Genomic DNA, 17,629 nt, shown 5'->3' with positions numbered 1-17,629 from the left:
ATTCAGAAGGAAATACCCTATTGCTGAGCCCTCCCTGCACCAATATGCAACCATCACAGACCTTTTGAAGATCCAAATGGCCAAGTCTATGCTTAGGTATGGCACACCCTCACACCCTGAGCCCACCAAGCAAGGAGTGCAGAACTTGCTGGAGTCAGACAGCAGGACCCTGAAGGACCATTCTGATGAAGACGGTGGCCTACAGCTCCCAGAGAACACAAAGCCTCAAAGGTTGCCCTTTCTTGGGACTGGAGGGAAGACAGAGGATCATTCAGAGAGGAATGAAATTCAGGCTGGGGGCTCCATCAACTTACATACCTTTATGTGTACGATTCAGTTTTAAATTCTAAATTCAACAAAAAACAAACCAAGAACACAACTCACTGGCAAGCAGAATTCCTCAAAGGCAGGCTTGACGAACGTAATGTACTGAGATAAAATCTGCTCAAGGTCCCTCCCTCTTTCGCTGATGTCCCTTAATACTATAAGAAAAGGAAAAACAAGAATCAAGAAAATGGTGCATGAGCCAACACATGTCCACCCTTCGTGAGGCAGACCAGGCTCACATGGACTCCACAATTACTCTGGATGATTCACAAGCTGGATTCCTGAGAGACTTGACCAAGAGCAGGTCAGCAGCAGCTTCAAGAAAAACAAGTTACATTTTTATTGCTATAGTCAAATTTGGCTATGACATAAGGATCTCTGAAGCAAAAGGCTGTCCAGCCTCAGCCAACAGTCTTCTGGTTTCAAGCAGCATTTGACCCAAATAAATCTGCAGTGTGAACAACATAAAAAGCAGGACAGTCCTGCGGAGCTCGTAACAGGGAGTAGACGGGGCCCAGAGAGGTGGTGGGGCTCCCTGGCAAAGGAGCCCCTTGCTCACCTGGATGCTGTCCCCTTGCACTTACTTACCTGTGTGCAGTCCACTGACCTATTGCTGATGTGCCACCTTATCATGCCTGGCTCCCCCCACATTCCAGCCCCTACAGGGGTGGAGGGCAGGCAGAGGGTCCAGCTGTGGTCAGCCATTCCTGCTAACCTCAAGCAGGGAGGCTTGCCAAACAGAAAACCACTTAGTGAAAGACGGCCATACCATGGTTTTGGAAATGGTGGGCTGGAGGTGTAAAGCCACCCAGATTGATCCACACTCACCATCTTCTACCTTCTTGTCTGGGACAGTGTCATTTAGGGACTTTCATCCAACACCTTTATTATTTTAACGGAGTCTTTTGTCAGACAAACAAACAAACAGAAAAGGGTCCAACCATCTAAGGGATTGGAATCCTGGCTCTGCCACTCGGCACTAACATCCCTGAGCCTCAGTTTCCCCCCGAACTCGGTAGTGAGAGTTTGGAAGGAGATTCGCTCTGTCCAAACAGCGCCTCCCAACAGGTGTTGTAAATCTTAGTACCACGGCTGCTCAGTCTTCCAGCCCCACCTTGAAAGGGTACCCTGTCCATCAACGATCATTCGTGAAGGCCTTTTTTTTTTTTGAGACAGAGAGAATGAGAGAGACAGAGAGCACACGAGAGGGGGGAGGGTCAGAGGGAGAAGCAGGCTCCCTGCCGAGCAGGGAGCCTGATGCGGGACTCGATCCCGGGACTCCAGGATCATGACCTGAGCCGAAGGCAGTCGAGTCGCTTAACCAACTGAGCCACCCAGGTGCCCTCGTGAAGGCCTCTTGGCTTCTCTCAACCACTGCTCAGGTTAGACTGAGCGAGGGATGCACCTCACCGCAAATGAACTAGGGGACACTTGTGAGTGAATTTCTGGACAGCCACGTCTCTAGATAATTCCGTGCGTCCGCACACCCGCATGCACGGGCCGCGGGTAGGATTCGGGCTGGTGTGCACTCTGTGAGGATCAGATGACTAGAAGACCACATTCCAGAGCGTGAGGTGCTGCTGCTAGACCTCCTGACTCCTCCGCCTGCCCCTCCATTTACAAGGAGCCTTCTCCGCATGAACCCTGGCCTTTAATGCGCTGTCAGGACTTGCCTCACAGCCCCTCCCGGCCCCGGGGCTGCCAGACGTGCCTCCCCCAGCCGGGAAACGGTGTTCTCGGGCATTCGGGCGCCGGGGGCCAGGGAGACGGGGAGACGGGGCCAAGGAGGCCACCGACGAGCCGCCACGTGGCTCACCCCCACAGGCCTCGGGAGCCCTGGCACGCCAGCTAGTGGGCTCCCCTGGGCCAGAACACACAGCCAGTGTGGCCTCCAATTTCTTCACGTCCCCAGATAAAGTACAAAGAAAAAAGGAAGCCAGGGCAAAGGGTATCAGAGCTGGGGGAAAAAACAAACACACGCCCGCACTCGGGCAGCTTTACTTAAAAGCCCTGCAAAAGCCTGATGTGCTTGTTTCACAAGACATGCTTTGCACGCTCTCCCGCTGCCCTGGGACCCAGCCTGCAGCCCCCTTATCACCTGTCAGCTCCTCCCGACAGCTCCCCCCGCCAGGCCACTGCATGAGGAAGGTGCCGGGGGAAGAGTGTGGGGAGCAGGAGAGTCACACTGAGGCTGCTCCAGGGCCCAGAGCTACCCCTCGGCCCGCCATCGGGAGCAATGCAGGCAAAAGTGACCTGGGTTGGAATCCTGACCCCACTCTTACCTCTGTGACCTTAGGTTACTCGACCTCTGTGACTCTCATTTTCCTTAACTGTAAAACAGAGACATGATACACAGAGACTTTCTCATCAAGCCGTTACTCCTCAGGATACAAGAGGATGGACATGAAACTCTTCAGCGCTGTGGCTGGCGCATAGTATGTGTTCAATAAACCTGAGTTTCTGCCACGGATTATGATGGTAACAGAACCTGGGAAGCTTCAGGAGAGGGATGGCTCCCTGACAGAGCAGACCCCTGGAAGGGCAGCATCTGTGAGCTCAGGCGAGCACAGGGGAGCAGAGCACACCGAGAGCAGGGTCCCGCAGAACAACAGGGAGTGGGGGGTGCAGTACGGGAGGGACAGCAGGGCACAGACACGTGGGAAGACACGGTGGGGAGGGCGAAACAGGGAAGACAGGGAGGAGCCATCCTACAGTTTCTACCCTGGAAAAGGAAACAGGAAACGGGTGAGAATGTTGCCCAAACACTGGGAATGTGCAAAATCAAAAGGCATCGCCCACCTCTGCTCCCCGAGAGCCTTCCACTGAGTTATCACCTCAAACAGCCCGAGACCCCTCCTCAAGCCAAGGACAACACAAGGCCAGCCCATTCACTGCACCGAAGTGCCCTGCTTCTCAGGCGAAGTTAGGAAACAGGGCCAAGCCAAGGACTGAGTCACAACAAGGTCCTGGCACAAACCGGAAACTCCAGGGACTCAAAACCGGCTCCCTGATCATCACTCTGACCCAGCACATTTGCTTGGAAAGGAAAGGCCCTTTCAGAAGAGGGGGGAAAGGGCAGGAAACTACCCGTCTGCCTACCTTCCCTGCTTGGCTCTCACGGCCGCCCTTCCAAAGCCACCAGGGCTCCTCTAGTCAGCCAAAGCCAAGAACGAAATTTAAAAGGACCCAGAATAAATATAATTCCTCAATGGTTCAGCTGATTCACTTTAAAAATTAGTTGAGGAAATGTGTTACTCTAGTAACAGAACAGACTATCTCAAGGTCCACTGCAGCCCTGAAGCTATGGGAACTGGACACAGAATTATAGCAGTATAGAGAGTAGGTGTCAGCCCTCCTTGGTCCCCTGTCTCAGTTCTTCCCCGTCCCCGAATTCAAGGGTGGGTTAAGAGTAAATAACACACATGGAGGGAAGGTGAAAGCTGGAAGAAACCAAAACCCCCAAAGTATGAGGGGTTCCCATGATGGAGGTAAGTGTTTCCAAGGCTGCATGGCTCAAAGGCAAATCCCCCGTCCCACATGATGGTCAACTCTGACCGCGAGGGTCACAAGCCCAGGAAGTGTGACAGTGGAACGGTAAAACCATGGCACTAACTCAAGTCTCCAGGACTGTTCTGAGGCCCAGCAGCTGCTCCTGACTAACCCACCCTCCCATCCCACAAAGCGCATGCCAGGCATGTTTTCTGTCCTACTTGGACAGAGAAATGAACTTGTAGAAGCTGCATGTGGAAACGTCCCACAAGTCCACCAGAAAGTGACTCGCCAGCAGGTGACAGGAGAAGACAGAGGTCTGAGAGGGAAAGCGGCCGGAGAAACCCCACAGAAAGCCACCATCACCTCCTGTCTCCCCCTCGCCCCCGTTTCGCACAATGATCCAAGTATAAGAGAGCAAGGGAGAATTTTCCATGTCATCGGTGCCATGATGATCTGTTTGAATCAGAGGCCAAGATCGTCTGATTTCCAAGGACTCTGAATTCTGTACTTCTCAAACTTGGTTCTATTTTCCTGGGCCACGGCTCGCATGCGCTCCTCCCTCAAGCATAACTGCACCCCCCGGGGCTTCAGTACCATGTGCTGACCGAACAATGGGATCAGGCCGGTGTCTCAGCTCCTGAGGATGCGATGACGACTCAGGGGCTCTGACCAGTCCTGAAGGAAAACTCAGGCAGAACATCTACCATCTCAGGCAAAGCAGAGTCCTGATCTAACACACCAGCTAATGCACCGCCAGGCATTTAACCTGCATTACAGCTCACCCTCACAACCCAGGGGTACTGATCAATATGTAATCAACCAACTCGAGTATCCCTATTTATGAGGTACAAAGAGGTAACAACATAACCTGCTCAAGGTCACACATCTACTAAATGGTGAAATCAGGATTTAAGTCCAGTTCATCTGACTCCAATTTCTCCCCAGGTGCATCATGCTGCCTCCCTGATTTAACAGACTAATGGGGACATCGAGTAGATCAACCACGGCAGGACCTGGGTCTGGGGACTAAGGTGATAAGCCAGGCCCTGGGGCAGATGCATGAGGGACTATCAGCCTCCGGCCTTGATTATCTATTAAAAAAGACCATGCAACTCTTTCCTGGCCAAAGTCATGACCCTAAAAATAGTCCTGTTTCTTTCATCTTACCCATAAAAAAACCCAAGCCTGGGAGGTCACACGAGTCCCAAGAGCCACCAAAGTCACAAAGCTAGCTGGAGGCTTTGGGACTAGAATATGGGCCTCCCACCCTCCTTTCTTCCATCGAGGAGTTCTACCCCCCACACCCCACCTGGGAGTAGAGTGTAACAACAATTCACTTAATAGCATGCAGACACTACTCCTTAGGAGGACAAAACCCAGGGACTCATTTCTCTTTATTCCGCTGGTTCCATTTATAGTTCTTGCAAAGAGAGGACGTTTAAGTGGATAAACCACAAATCTGTTTCATGAACCGAGAAGAGAAAACGTCACAGAATTTGAGGTCAGAAGGCTCTGGGCTGGAACTTATAAAATTCCAATCTGCCCACGATTTGCTCTGTGACTAGGAGTCACTCCCGGGGTCTCGTTCCTCTTCCACGCAACGGGGACTTGAAGCCTTGCTCACTTTCCTCACCTTCTGTTGCTCTTTTCCTCACCCTCACCCCCACGGCCTCCACAGGGGCGGGGGGGGGGGGGGCTGTCATTTTCTGACTCTGCTGGTACCTTTCTCATCCCTGCCACCTCCTACAGCAGCCCTACCTGCAGTCTTCACTTCTACTCCCTCCATCAGAGTCATCTCCCAACAGAGAGCCGAGGCCCTTTTGCTTGCCCTGCTCAAAACCCCTTGGTAGCTCACCTTCGTGGACCAGGGACCAAATGGGAAGCCACGTCCCCGTAATCTGCCTCAAGCAATTTCCAGCATTTCTTCGGACAGCCCTCTAGGAACTCCAGCCACCTGCTTCCCGGGACAAGCCCCGTGTGTCTGTATCTGCACCGTGTATTTTCATGGGTTGTCTATGTCATCACCCTACCCCATCCCCCGTGAAGCCTCCTGATCCCCACGGCGGGGAGGAAGGGTTCCACTCCATCCCTGCAGGGCTGAATTCACGGGCTCTGCTCCCCAGCGAAGGGCAGCTGTCCCTCAGGACACCAGGCACGGGGACCTGCACAGGCACACCCTCAGTAAGGCCTGCAGAGGGAATGACCGAGCGACTTTGCTCTGCAGCTGGCTAAACAGAGTCACCAAACCTCCACAGAGCTTTCTGGAAAATAAAGGGCTAGAGAAGTGGGCTGGTGGGATAAGCTGCCCAGTGCTGCAGTCACTAGGATTCCTACCCCCAGACATCCTAGTTAGTTCCTGTCTTGATTACGATGCCTGTGGGAAAACCATAAAGAACTGGGCATTTAATCAAACTTTTCTCCAGCAAAATCACAATGTAAACTTCTGATTTCATCTCGTGACCTCACAGGCCTTTCATTACCCAACACAGTGACTAACCCCTTCTCAGATGTCACCAAGTGTTTGAGAAGCAGGACATCCTGGGGCTGAACTGACTCAGCTGGACTGGGCCACCAACAGGGCCACTGGAGGCTTTTAGAACGCACCTCTGCGGGAGAGCCGGGTGTCCGCATCTGTGTCCACGAAAAGCTTCATCTGGAAAAGGTCTCGCACCTCCTGGGAGTAGAAGGCCAGGATCCCTTCAAAGAGCACCACATCCGCGGGGTAGACAGTAACCGTCTCCTCCTTCCTGCAAAGAACAGAGCAGATGATGAGCCGAACCAGGCAGGGTGGGCAAAGGGAGGAGGACAGCAGTGTCTGTCTGGGAGTCTGGGGTCCCCTCCCTGTAGACCTACAGCAGGACCGGAAGGGGGAGCTAACGCAGCCTTGCAGGGCCCTCGGACCACCACTGAAGACTGACCAAAGGGCCATCACGACCGGGGCAAAGGTCTCTGACCAGCTCTTCTGAGCTCTCACCATAAAAAGAGAAGGCAGTCATCCCTCTCCTTGGGATAAGAAAAAAACAAACATGCTGTTGAACACACAATGGAGACAGACAGAAGCAGATGTGATTTCTTCTTCTCTCTGGGGGCGTCTCCAGGAATGCTCTCAGGCCCGGCACTTATGGAAGCTAACACTGAACTTTCACAAACAGAAACTCACAGTCTTCTCCCAACAGCCCCACGCCCTCCCCTTGTCCGGAGGCAACTGAAGGAGGCAGGAAGGGATGGGAGAGGAGGAGGCAGAAAAAGGAAGTTGCGGAGAAGGAGAGAGAGGAGAGGAAGCATCTACAGGGAAGGAAAGCGTCCCGAGGTCCGTCTGGTCTGGCTCGGGCATTAGCAGCACTGTGGCTGTGGGTCCGGGCCTGGAGGCCCTCCTCCTCCTCCTCAGTGAGGCAGGGGTGCGCGCTACCTCCCCATCTGCCCCACAGGGTTGCCATCTGCTTCTGTCCTAACCATCCTCTACTGCCTCTTGCTCAAGTCACTGAAAGGAAGGTAACAGTTTCCACTGCAAGGTTTACTACTCAGGCGGACACTGAGGAATAAAACCAAATAAAACATCTAAGACAATGGGTTTATCTGTGCAAACACAGGGACCCCAGCAGCTGCCCATGCAAGAGGATGCACTGAACTTCCCTCCCATAAACACTCTTTGATTCCTTATTAGCTCAGACCCTCGGGTTCCTGTCTAAGTTCTAAGGTGGCAGCAACTACCAAAGTGGCAGAACATGAGGCATAAAAGACAACAGAAGAGGACCGGGTGAGTACGAGGAGGAGACTCTCTAGGCCAATGATGGAACTCTGGATGCACACAGAACCATCTGGCGAGCTTCAGAACAAATATGTATGCCTGGGGGCATCTGGGTGGCTCAGTTGGTTCAGACTTGGTTTTGGCTCAGGTCATATCTCAGGGTCCTGAGACTGAGCCTCTGCGCTGAGCATGGAGTCTGCTTAAGATTCTCCCTCTCCCTCTGCACCCCTCCCCACCGCACACAGGCGCGCATGCTCTCTCTCTCAAATAAATAAAATCTTAAAAAAAAAAATGTATGCCTGGGGCGCCTCGGTCAGTTAAGCATCTGCCTTTGGCCCAGGTCATGATCTCAGGGTCCTGGGATCGAGTCCCGCATCAGGCTCCCTGCTGAGCGGGAGCCTGCTTCTCCCTCTCCCTCTGTTGCTCCCCCTGCTTGTGTGCTGTCTGTCAAATAAATAAAATCTTTAAAAGAAAAAAAAAATGTATAGTTGGGCCCTACCCCTCAGGGCTCTGATTTCATTTGCCTGGGGTAGAGTCAGAGCCCTGGTATTTTAGAAAACCGCCCCAGGTGTTTCTAACATGAGGCCAGGGGTGAGGAGCACCAGTCTGGAGGAATGTCAGCTACCAGAAAACAGGGTGCCCACTGTGGTTTAGGATAAAGAACCCAACTGGACAGAGCTGAGAAGGGAAATGGGCTAGAAAAAAGGATCAGTGAGTGAATAAAACAATGAGCCGCTGTAGGCAACTGCCCTACAGGAAGGAGGGTGGAAAAGTCTCTGCTGGGAAACAGAGAATGTTTCCATTTGTGTGGGGTAAGGGAAACTCCCAGGGCTCCGTCTGGGAAACACTCTACCAGAGAGCACCTTGTCCGTGCTAGGTGTACGTGCGCTCACACCACGATCAGGACGCCTAGCTGGTAAGCACGAACAAGGAACAGGTAGGTGGTTTTCCAACTCAACAAACATGCTCTTCAATCCTGAGAAAGCAAGGAGAACGCTGTCCATGCTGTTGTAGGTGCCCCAAGAAGCTGGGATCGACCCCTTCCCAAGTACGCATGTACATCTAGGGAGGAGAACCCTTCAAAACAGCCCAGAGCTAAAAACAACATCGATTGAGCAACTACCAGCCCAGAACACGAGAGGAGCCATACTTGGTGCAATATTCCGTGGAGAAGTTCAGAGTCTGGCTGGGAAGTCCACATAAGATACCGAGATGATTAGAGCATTTGAGATAACCTGAATCCAAGCTTCTCGTTTGGCTTATCAGGAGGGGCAAGGCCAGAGAAGGGTATTTAACAGTAAACAAGAGTCTTCTCTTAGTCCAACATCTGTTTGTACGTCACCGTGAAAGGCCCGTGGATGGGTTGGCAGCAGTAAACTCTAACAGCTGGGTCCCTAACGAGTGGCCCTTGAGAGTTGAGGGACTGCTGTGGCCAAAAGTGGTCAGGCAGAGTTTCACAAGAGATGGGCTGTGGGCCACTAAAGAATAAGGCTATAAAATATATGGTTTGGGAAGGAATTGGTGGTGGTGGGGGGGGGGGTGAATCACATCTGGATGGGGAATTCTGCTGGGGTTTCATGGTTAATCCATGAACCTCATGCTGCACACGCTACCCCTACCCCACCTCCTCCATCTGGTCAGGTCCTGCCTCCTGCCAACCACCCGGATTTCCACCACCTGACCTCAGGCCCTCAGGAGTCTCTCGCCTGGGCTACGACTCCAAGGGCTTCATAAATAGCATTGTGGATCCTCTCTTCCTGCCACCAGAATGATCTGCTCCCACGTAACAGCCGTCTGTGACTCCCTACTGCCAACATGTTCGCGCTCTGGCCCTGGCGTCCCCAGCCTCTCCTCTCTGGGGCCTGCCTGCCTCCTAGCCACTCTTCCTGCACACTCACCCCCATTCCGCCACTCCTAACCAGCTGCAATTCCCCACCAAGCTTGTCCCTGAAATGCTTCCCTACCCGTTACCTTGAAAATCCCCTCCCCCAACGACTTCTTAGGCTTTCCAACGTACAGCTTAAAGATCACCTCCTCTATACAACCTGCTCTAAATACTCCAGCCCTTCCTCCCTCCTTCACACTCCTCCATAGGCCCTTACATTAGTTGTCAGCTGCATTTTAATTCTGAGGTAGTGCCCGGCCCTGGACCTGAGAGCTGGTGGGCTCCCTTGTGTCTCTTGTGGACAAGACATCATCACCACTCCCTGCTAAGGCTAGAAACTACAATTCCCAGAATGCTTTTCCCTCTGGGGTCCCAGGGTGCTTTGCCAATGGGAAATGTAGAAGATGAAACAAAACGCATCTAATTTTTAGGAGACCTTAATAGCCACACAAGGCAACTTTGCAGCTACTCCGCAAGTCGCCCCCTCCCTTGGAGGCTAGGGCTCAGATGTGGCAGCTTCTTGGATTCGCCATGGACCCTGCCTGGACCCTTAGACTACAGCCTCCCGGATCTTAGCTCTCCCAGCACCCCCAGCCCCCAATACGCTTTTTTTTTTTTTTAAAGATTTTATTTATTTATTCATGAGAGACAGAGAGAGAGAGAGAGAAGAGGGAGAAGCAGGCTCACAAGGAGCAGGGAGCCCGATGTGGGACTCGATCCCAGGACCCTGGGATCATGACCTGAGCCGAAGGCAGCCGCTTAACCATCTGAGCCACGCAGGCGCCCCACCCAACACTCTTAAAAGCTCCAATTCCTGTACTAAACCCCTTTATTCCTGCACGGTCTGTGGTGTTTTGAGGCTGGAAGTGCATCTTGTTCTTTGAGTTTTTGGCACAGTAGCATCTGGTCCATAGTAGGACACGCTTCAGAAGATACTGGTGAGGGATGAAGGCGAGGCGCTACGCAGCCTGGCTTTCCAGCACAATGTGTTCACTCTCTTCGTCCTCCAACCAATCTCTGCCACACCCTCAAGTTCTGGGAAAGGCACAGAACATGTGAGGAATCCCGCATCAAAGGCTGGCTGAGATGTGTACTCAAGGAACACACATGGAGATTAAGATGGGCTTTTAATTATAGAGGCATTTGGTAGTAAAAGATGCATGAAATCTAATTTCCCATTTAAAAAAAAAAAATTCCACTCGAGAGAATGAAAGAAAGGGAGGGAAGAATGAAAGCAGCTGGGAGAAACTTTCGAAACAGCGCAGGGCTGAAAACAACACTTACTGAGCAATTACTAGCCTAGAATAAGCAGCAGCTACGCGTGCTTTAAATGCCATTCAGAAGTTTAGAGTCTGCCTGGGAAGTCCCCAAGGAGACAGAGCAAGCAGAGAGTCCTGGGAGGCTCGAGGGAACTTTGGGAGCCTGGCCGGCAGGCGTGAAGTCCTCTAGGAGCCTCGGGCAACCACTCAGAGGGAACGAAGATGAGCCCCTCCTCTAGACCTAATCAGGAGCACGAACACAGATCAGCAGAAAGGACACGACTGAGAATCTCTCCTGGGAGTTGAGCGGCTGCTCTCTGTGACCTCAGCGCCCTCACAGCTCTCTGCCCGGTCCAACCAGGAGAGAAGAAAGAACAGTTTTCTTTGTTGTTCTTCCTGTATCCTCTGCCCAGCCCCTTTACATCTTATTCCAGGAACAACCGCTCAGTGCTGTGAATCAGGACAAGTGTAGAGTCCCTCACCAGAGCCCCAGTTCATGAACTTGTCCTTTCAGAGTTAGCAAAACGTGATGAGCAGACTGTTCCAGGAAGCACCAGGTAAACTCCCCAAGCCGTGCACACCCGCGGCGCACGCTGCTGCCTCTCACACAGACAGCCGTGGGCACGGGGGAGGGGAGGACACAGCCTGCAGCCTGGGAAACCGGACTGCTCGGGGAGCTGCAAGGAGCAACGCCCAGCCCCCAAGAGCTCACTTACCGGGAATGGGAGACAAAGTCATACACGGGAATCTGCACCGTCTTCCCTTCGGTGATTTCTTTGAGTGTTTTGAAGATGAGTTCATTGTCAAAGGCATCTGAAGGAAATCAGACTGTTAAAATGCTGCTGAATTTTAAAATGATTTCTCCTATAATCATCCACATCTATTTCCTGGACGTATACCCCACCTGGAGCCCCCACTGAAAAAACCCAGATCTCTACCCAAAGCAGAAGGTAAACTCCCTGGATCTCAAAATAGAACGTATGAATGCATTCCAAGAAACTCACTTCTTTTTTCTACCTTTCTATCCACCCTTGGCCTCAGCCACCTCTCTCCCCCCAAGTTCAGCTGCTGTCTTGGGAGCTGGAATACGTTAACCCGGAAAGCATACACGTGACTCAGGGAGCCATTAGGGGCACCAAGTTTTGATTCCAACAGTTGTTAAGAACCAAAACCTAGGGCGCCTGGGTGGCTCAGTCAGTTAAGCGTCTGCCTTCAGCTCAGGTCATGAGATCCCGGAGTCCTGGGATTGAGCCCCCCGTGGGGCTCCCTGCTCAGCGGGGAGCCTGCTTCTCCCTCTGCCTGCCTCTCCCCCGCCTTGTGCTCTCTCTCTCTCTCTGACAAATAAATAAAATCTTTAAAAAAAAGAACCAAAACCAGCTAAAGGGCAATGTGCTGATCTGGGACTGTCAAGGTAAACGTCACGCAGGCAGACATCCTGGACCCTCCACGGTCCTTTCCGCCAGTCAGTGAGTTTCACACTCTGCCTTGTGCACACATGTGTGGGATGGGGGGCAGGGGGCACGGGCTGCTTCAGATCAGAAGAGGCAGAAGAACCAGCTCTGTGCTGTCCTGTGTCTGGCCAATCTCAAGCAACAGGCTCACAAGGAGTCGCCCTCGTTCAGATGCAGATTCCATCCATATTTACTGAGCCACGCAACTGTGCAAAGTGTTTCAAAATTCTTTCTTGAGGCCCCACCATAACCCCGCAAGGTATTTATTTATCCCCCATTTTATCGATAGAAACAGATTCCAAGAGGTCAAACAATTTTCTCAGTGAACACACACACACACACACACACACACACACACACACACCCTCAACTCCTGACTCACCCGGGTGATCAAAATTGAACTGGCCCTTCAGGGCTTTGGCCTTCTGCTCCGACGTAAGGACGCGGTAGAAGCTGTCCTGGCTCAGGATGACCACCTGCTTCTGGCGACAGTCCACCTCATTCTGTCCCAGGAGCTGCACAATCTTAGCACAGACGGAAGACTGTAGGAGAGAAGAGAACACCGAGGATTAAAGGGGTGTGCAGAGTCGCTCCCGGATGCACACGCCCTGCACTAGGGGCTTCTGGAAGGAAGAATCCGGAGGCTACCATCTTGCATGACGGATTAGAAGGCTGAAGGAGAAAGTCCGCTGAGCGGGGAGTGTCCCAGAGCCTCTTCCTCCCTTCCTGAACACAGCTTACTACTCGCAGGTATCTGCAGGGGCCACAGGGGTGAGGAGGACAGTAACTTCTACCTCCTCTTCCGTAAAGTCTCTCCTAAAGCTACTCATACAAAGCAACACGAATTTATTTATCCCTGCTTCTGCCCCAGTATAGACACTCACAAAACAGCAGAAAGTGGAAAAGAAGACACACTGATGATGTTGCTGATGGCTCAAAGGGCCAGGGCCTCTGGGTCACGAAGTGACAGAGCACACACGTGGAATCAAAAACCCAGGCCAGAGAACTCGGCCAGTTAGCTAGAAGGCCAAGGTCATGGCTTTCGTCCTACTTCCGTGGCTTACTTTTGCTCTAGTGCCTCGCCATGGACTTGTTCACACTCACACTCACGGTAAGCCTCGTGGCCGCTTCACGAATACGCACCACCACTTATGAGCTGGAGTCACATGGGACACAAAACACGACCAACCCCTAAACCAACACGGGGTATCCCTGCCGTGAAGGGGACAGCTGGTTCCAGATGAACTCAAACCTACACGCTTTGTGTCGTGTTGTCAGCAATACACGTATCTACCTGTGATGCTGTGAAAATCGGAAATACCGTATTTAGTCCTCCTTGCATTTCTGGCACAGAGTTCTTAAAGCCCTTGAATTTCCTAAGTGAGGGGAGCAGTGCACCGGTCTTTGCTATGCTGAGGAGGCGGCTTCTGAAAAGCACCTAAGGATAGGGGCTGGTTGCCAGGGGAACCAGCCTGGTGAGGAGCAGGTTAGAACTTTCCATCCTACCATCCTGACCTCCAGGGAGGGGAGACAGAGGGGAGGAGGGGGGAGGCTGAGTCAGGGGCCAACAACGATGATATAACCAGAAATTCGTATGTCATAAAGCGTCCACACAAACCCAAGCGGATGAGGTTTGGTGAGCCTTCTGGTTGGTGGATGCATGGAAATGTGGGGACAGTGGCCCGCTCGGAGAGCACGGTAACTCCACTCCTCTTCACACCTGGCCCTACAGGGCATCTCTTCCACCTGGCCAGTCCTGCCTTATATCCTTTTATAATCGACCATTAACCTTGTAAGTAAAACGTCTTGAGTTCTGTGAGCTGCTCTAGCAAATCAACCAAACCCAAGGAAGGGGCAGCTGGAACCTTCAATCTCTGGCCAGTCAGCCAGGAGCACAGGTGACGACAGGTGCTTTTGAGGACACCTGATGGCAGGGCAGAGGGGCTGGGGGGTGCTCTCGCGGGACTGAGCCCTACCTGTGCGGCCTGAGCCTATCTCCAGGTAGTGTCAGAATTATTGGGGTGAATTCTGCTCGTGTCTGAGAAATGCTTGTTGATGTGTGGAAGCCCCCCCACACACACACACACACTGGAATTGCAATTGGGTACAGAACCTAAAATCTACCTCAGTGCACTCAAAAGAGTGAGAGAGTGAAGGACAGTAGTTACCAAATGAACTCGTTCCTTTTTTTCACTGTATACAGATTAATTTAAAAATAAGAATGCCTACATTACAAAAACCCTACAAGCCATAGCCAAGCCTCCTTATGGAGCTGGCTGACCTAATTACAAGAGATGAAAAGAGTGGCATAGTTACAGATTTCTTGGGCTCAGTCTTGGGAGCTTGCTTCACTATCGAACTTAACGTTACCAACTGGTTTTAATAAGGAAAAACCAGGACACTTTATAAAGTTCCATTTCTCATAAGCTCCGAATTTGATTTGTCCAAGCGTAAGGAAAACTGGACATTCCTGTTGCCCTAGTCAATCCACATCAAACTATTTTGCACAGTATTTCCTGTTGCACAAATTGTGACACACAACCAAATAAGGATCTTTGGAGGAACAATATTTTGACTCAATTGCTAATTATTTTGAAAATTACTGGGACACCTGGGTGGCTCAGTTGGTTAAGCGTCTGCCTCCAGCTCAGGTCATGATCCCAGGGTCCTGGGATCGAGCCCCACGTCGGGCTCCCTGCTCAGCGGGGAGCCTACTTCTCCCTCTGCTTGTGCTTGTGCTCTCTCTGTCAAATAAATAAATAAAATCTTTAAAAAAAAAGAAAACTATTTTACTTTTCTGACATTTTCACACATTAACAGAGAAGAATTTAAAACAGGATTTTTGGAATAGCACCTATTCCGGGAAAAGATCACAGAAAATCACAGAAAATCATAGAAAGGTAAAACTTGCACATGACTTAAGCTAGTTTCAAAAATGAAAATACCACAACAGAATCAAATCCTCTAAACAATTATAAATAATACATTTTTAAACAGGTGCAAGCTCATCATTTCCTTTTCCTAACTTACATCTGTTTCTTACATCCTAAGGCTATGCAGGGTAAAGTCTACACCTGTAGCTTTTATTAGAAGACAACAAAAATGAAGAGGGCTTCATGGAGCCAAATGTATTTAATCTACTTGATTATTCAAATCGTGGTATTTTTTACTTGTAGTTAAAACCCATTAAATGTTCTTTAGAAAAAATGAGTAGCAATCTCGCTACTACCCAAAAACGTGTATATAACGAAGTTACATTACCTAATTTTGCAGGTAAACAATCATTTCCCTTCACTCAGGTACAACCTAGGACAAATGGATATAATGGCCAATAAAACCGGGTTAATGAGCACATTTAGAAAGCCAGTGTTCATCACCATTTCTTATCAAAGATAAAGTCTTTGGGCTGTTTTGCTGGTCCACAGCTGTATGTCTCGGTTCCATGTTTTCATGGGCCTGTTCGGTGATCCTACTTTCTACAAACACGCCACCATCACCTAGAACAAATTTTATTAAAGTCAGGCCCTAGGCTAAGTGCTCCACGACACCACCCTTATAAGTCGCAAGTGCTGTCCTTCCCAGATGTGGAAACCGGGTGAAATGACTTGCCTACAATCCTGCTTCCTTTCGTCCTCAACCTATAAGGTAGTCAGAAGTCCCAAGGCAGAAGTCCTTTATCATAAAGATAAACACCACTGCGTGAACAAGCAAAGAAACGCCTATCTCCAGGTTAGTCTAGACTTTTCTTCCTCCTGGAACTTGTCAAAAATGGCCTCTAAAAAATCTAGACAGCTGTGGTATTGGGGGCAACGGGTACACAGGAGTTCATTATACTATTCCTCTACTTGAGGAGAGGTTTGAATTTTCACAAGATCGGGAGGAAGGAGCCCTACAGAGACTTCCCGGTGCCATAACCAAATGGTCTTTGCCTTATTTAATGTCCTCTTCTTAGGTCTCTTTCATGTTAATTTCCCTTTCCCCTAATCTCGCCCTCTTCAAAAGGATGAACTGGAACTCCAAGGTGTCTCCTTCGCTCAAGAAAAGAAATAAGGCAGGGTGCCTGGGTGGCTCAGTTGGTTAAGTGACTGCCTTCGGCTCAGGTCATGATCCTGGAGTCCCTGGATGAATCCCGCATTGGGCTCCCTGCTCGGCAGGGAGTCTGCTTCTCCCTCTGACCCTCCCCCCTCATGTGCTTTCTCTCTCATTCTCTCTCTGTCAAATAAATAAATAAAATCTTAAAAAAAAAAAAAAAAGAGAAGAGATAAGGCATTAATGACTAGGGTTGGAGAAGACAGACAGTTGTGAGCTTACAGAAAACGCCAAGGGTGGGCAAGGGTGCAATCGGTGTGGTGGGCTAAGATTTAAAATAATTATGTCACAGGAAGACAAAAGCTGTAGGATTCCAGTTAAAGAAGGTATCTAGAATAGTCAAATTCTCAGAAACATAGTAGAATAGAGGTTGCCGGGGGCTGGGGGAGGGGAGGAAGTGGGGAGGTATTCAATGGATATAGTTTCACTTTTACATGATGACAAAATTTAGGAGATTGGTTGCCCAACGATGTGACTGTACTTAATACTACAGAACTGTACTCCTGGGGCACCTGGGTGGCTCAGTCGGTTGAGCGGCTGCCTTCGGCTCGGGTCATGATCCCAGGGTCCTGGGATTGAGCCCCGCGTCAGCTTCCCTGCTCATCTGGGAGCCTGCTTCTCCCTCTCCCACTCTCCCTGCTTGTGTTCCCTCTCTCGCTGTGTCTCTGTCAAATAAAATCTTTAAAAAAAAAAAAAAATACTACAGAACTGTACTCCTAACTATGGCTAAGGTGGTGAATGTTACCAAACATGTGGATTACAATTAAAAGCAAACATTATTATTGTAACAAGAGCAAAATGGGCAGTTTCTTCCTAGATGGTACTCGGCTCGGTATTTTAAAATGATCTCACTTATTTATGACAACCCTCTGTGATAGAAAGGATTATCATACCCACTCCACTGACGGCAAGACTGAGATGAAGACAGGTTAAATGACTTGCACAGGGCATGGGTGGTAGGGCCAGGACTCAACCCAAGTGGTCCAAACCCCAGAGCTCACCCCCTCACTGGCTGCACCCCACAGGCAAACAGCTATTGCCCACTGGAGCTAGGGCTGAGCTTAGTTTTACGTGGCATCTCCACATTCAGTGCAACGTATCCAGAGTATATTCTGTTCCTGACACTTCTAGCACATTTTTCTAGAGGTGGGGAGGTGGAAAATAAGGCAGCTAGGACTGTGGGTTGCTGTCTGAATATGAAGTCCAGGTCAACATGAGGTTAATTTTAGAAAAGGGGGAGTATATATATGTATATACACACGCACGCACAGACACACATATATGTATGGAATAATCAGTGAAGGGGATTTACAATTTCTTCACTTGTATGGCATTTGAAGACACCATCTCCTTTAATTCCATTACAACAAGATGTTAC

The 17,629-nt window shown here is 50.5% G+C and overlaps 1 protein-coding gene across 1 annotated transcript in view; it reads right to left on the bottom strand.

Annotated features, from left to right (window-relative positions):
* Positions 1-17,629, bottom strand: part of UCK2 (uridine-cytidine kinase 2) — a 73,897-nt gene that overhangs the window by 7,024 nt on the left and 49,244 nt on the right. Inside the window, exons 2-5 of the mRNA XM_045876829.3 lie at positions 12,545-12,704; positions 11,428-11,524; positions 6,424-6,566; positions 385-482 (exon numbers count right to left, since the gene is read on the bottom strand). Of these exons, the coding sequence (XP_045732785.1) occupies positions 385-482; positions 6,424-6,566; positions 11,428-11,524; positions 12,545-12,704 (498 nt within the window). The remainder of the gene's footprint in view (positions 1-384; positions 483-6,423; positions 6,567-11,427; positions 11,525-12,544; positions 12,705-17,629) is intronic.

The sequence above is a fragment of the Mirounga angustirostris genome, unplaced genomic scaffold (genome assembly GCF_029215605.1).
Source record: "Mirounga angustirostris isolate CCGP_5_RB_7025 unplaced genomic scaffold, mMirAng1.0.hap1 SCAF_6, whole genome shotgun sequence".
Lineage (NCBI taxonomy): Eukaryota > Metazoa > Chordata > Mammalia > Carnivora > Phocidae > Mirounga > Mirounga angustirostris.
The sequence above is the reverse complement of the archived record's forward strand: the minus strand, read 5'-3'. Positions and strand labels throughout refer to the sequence as shown.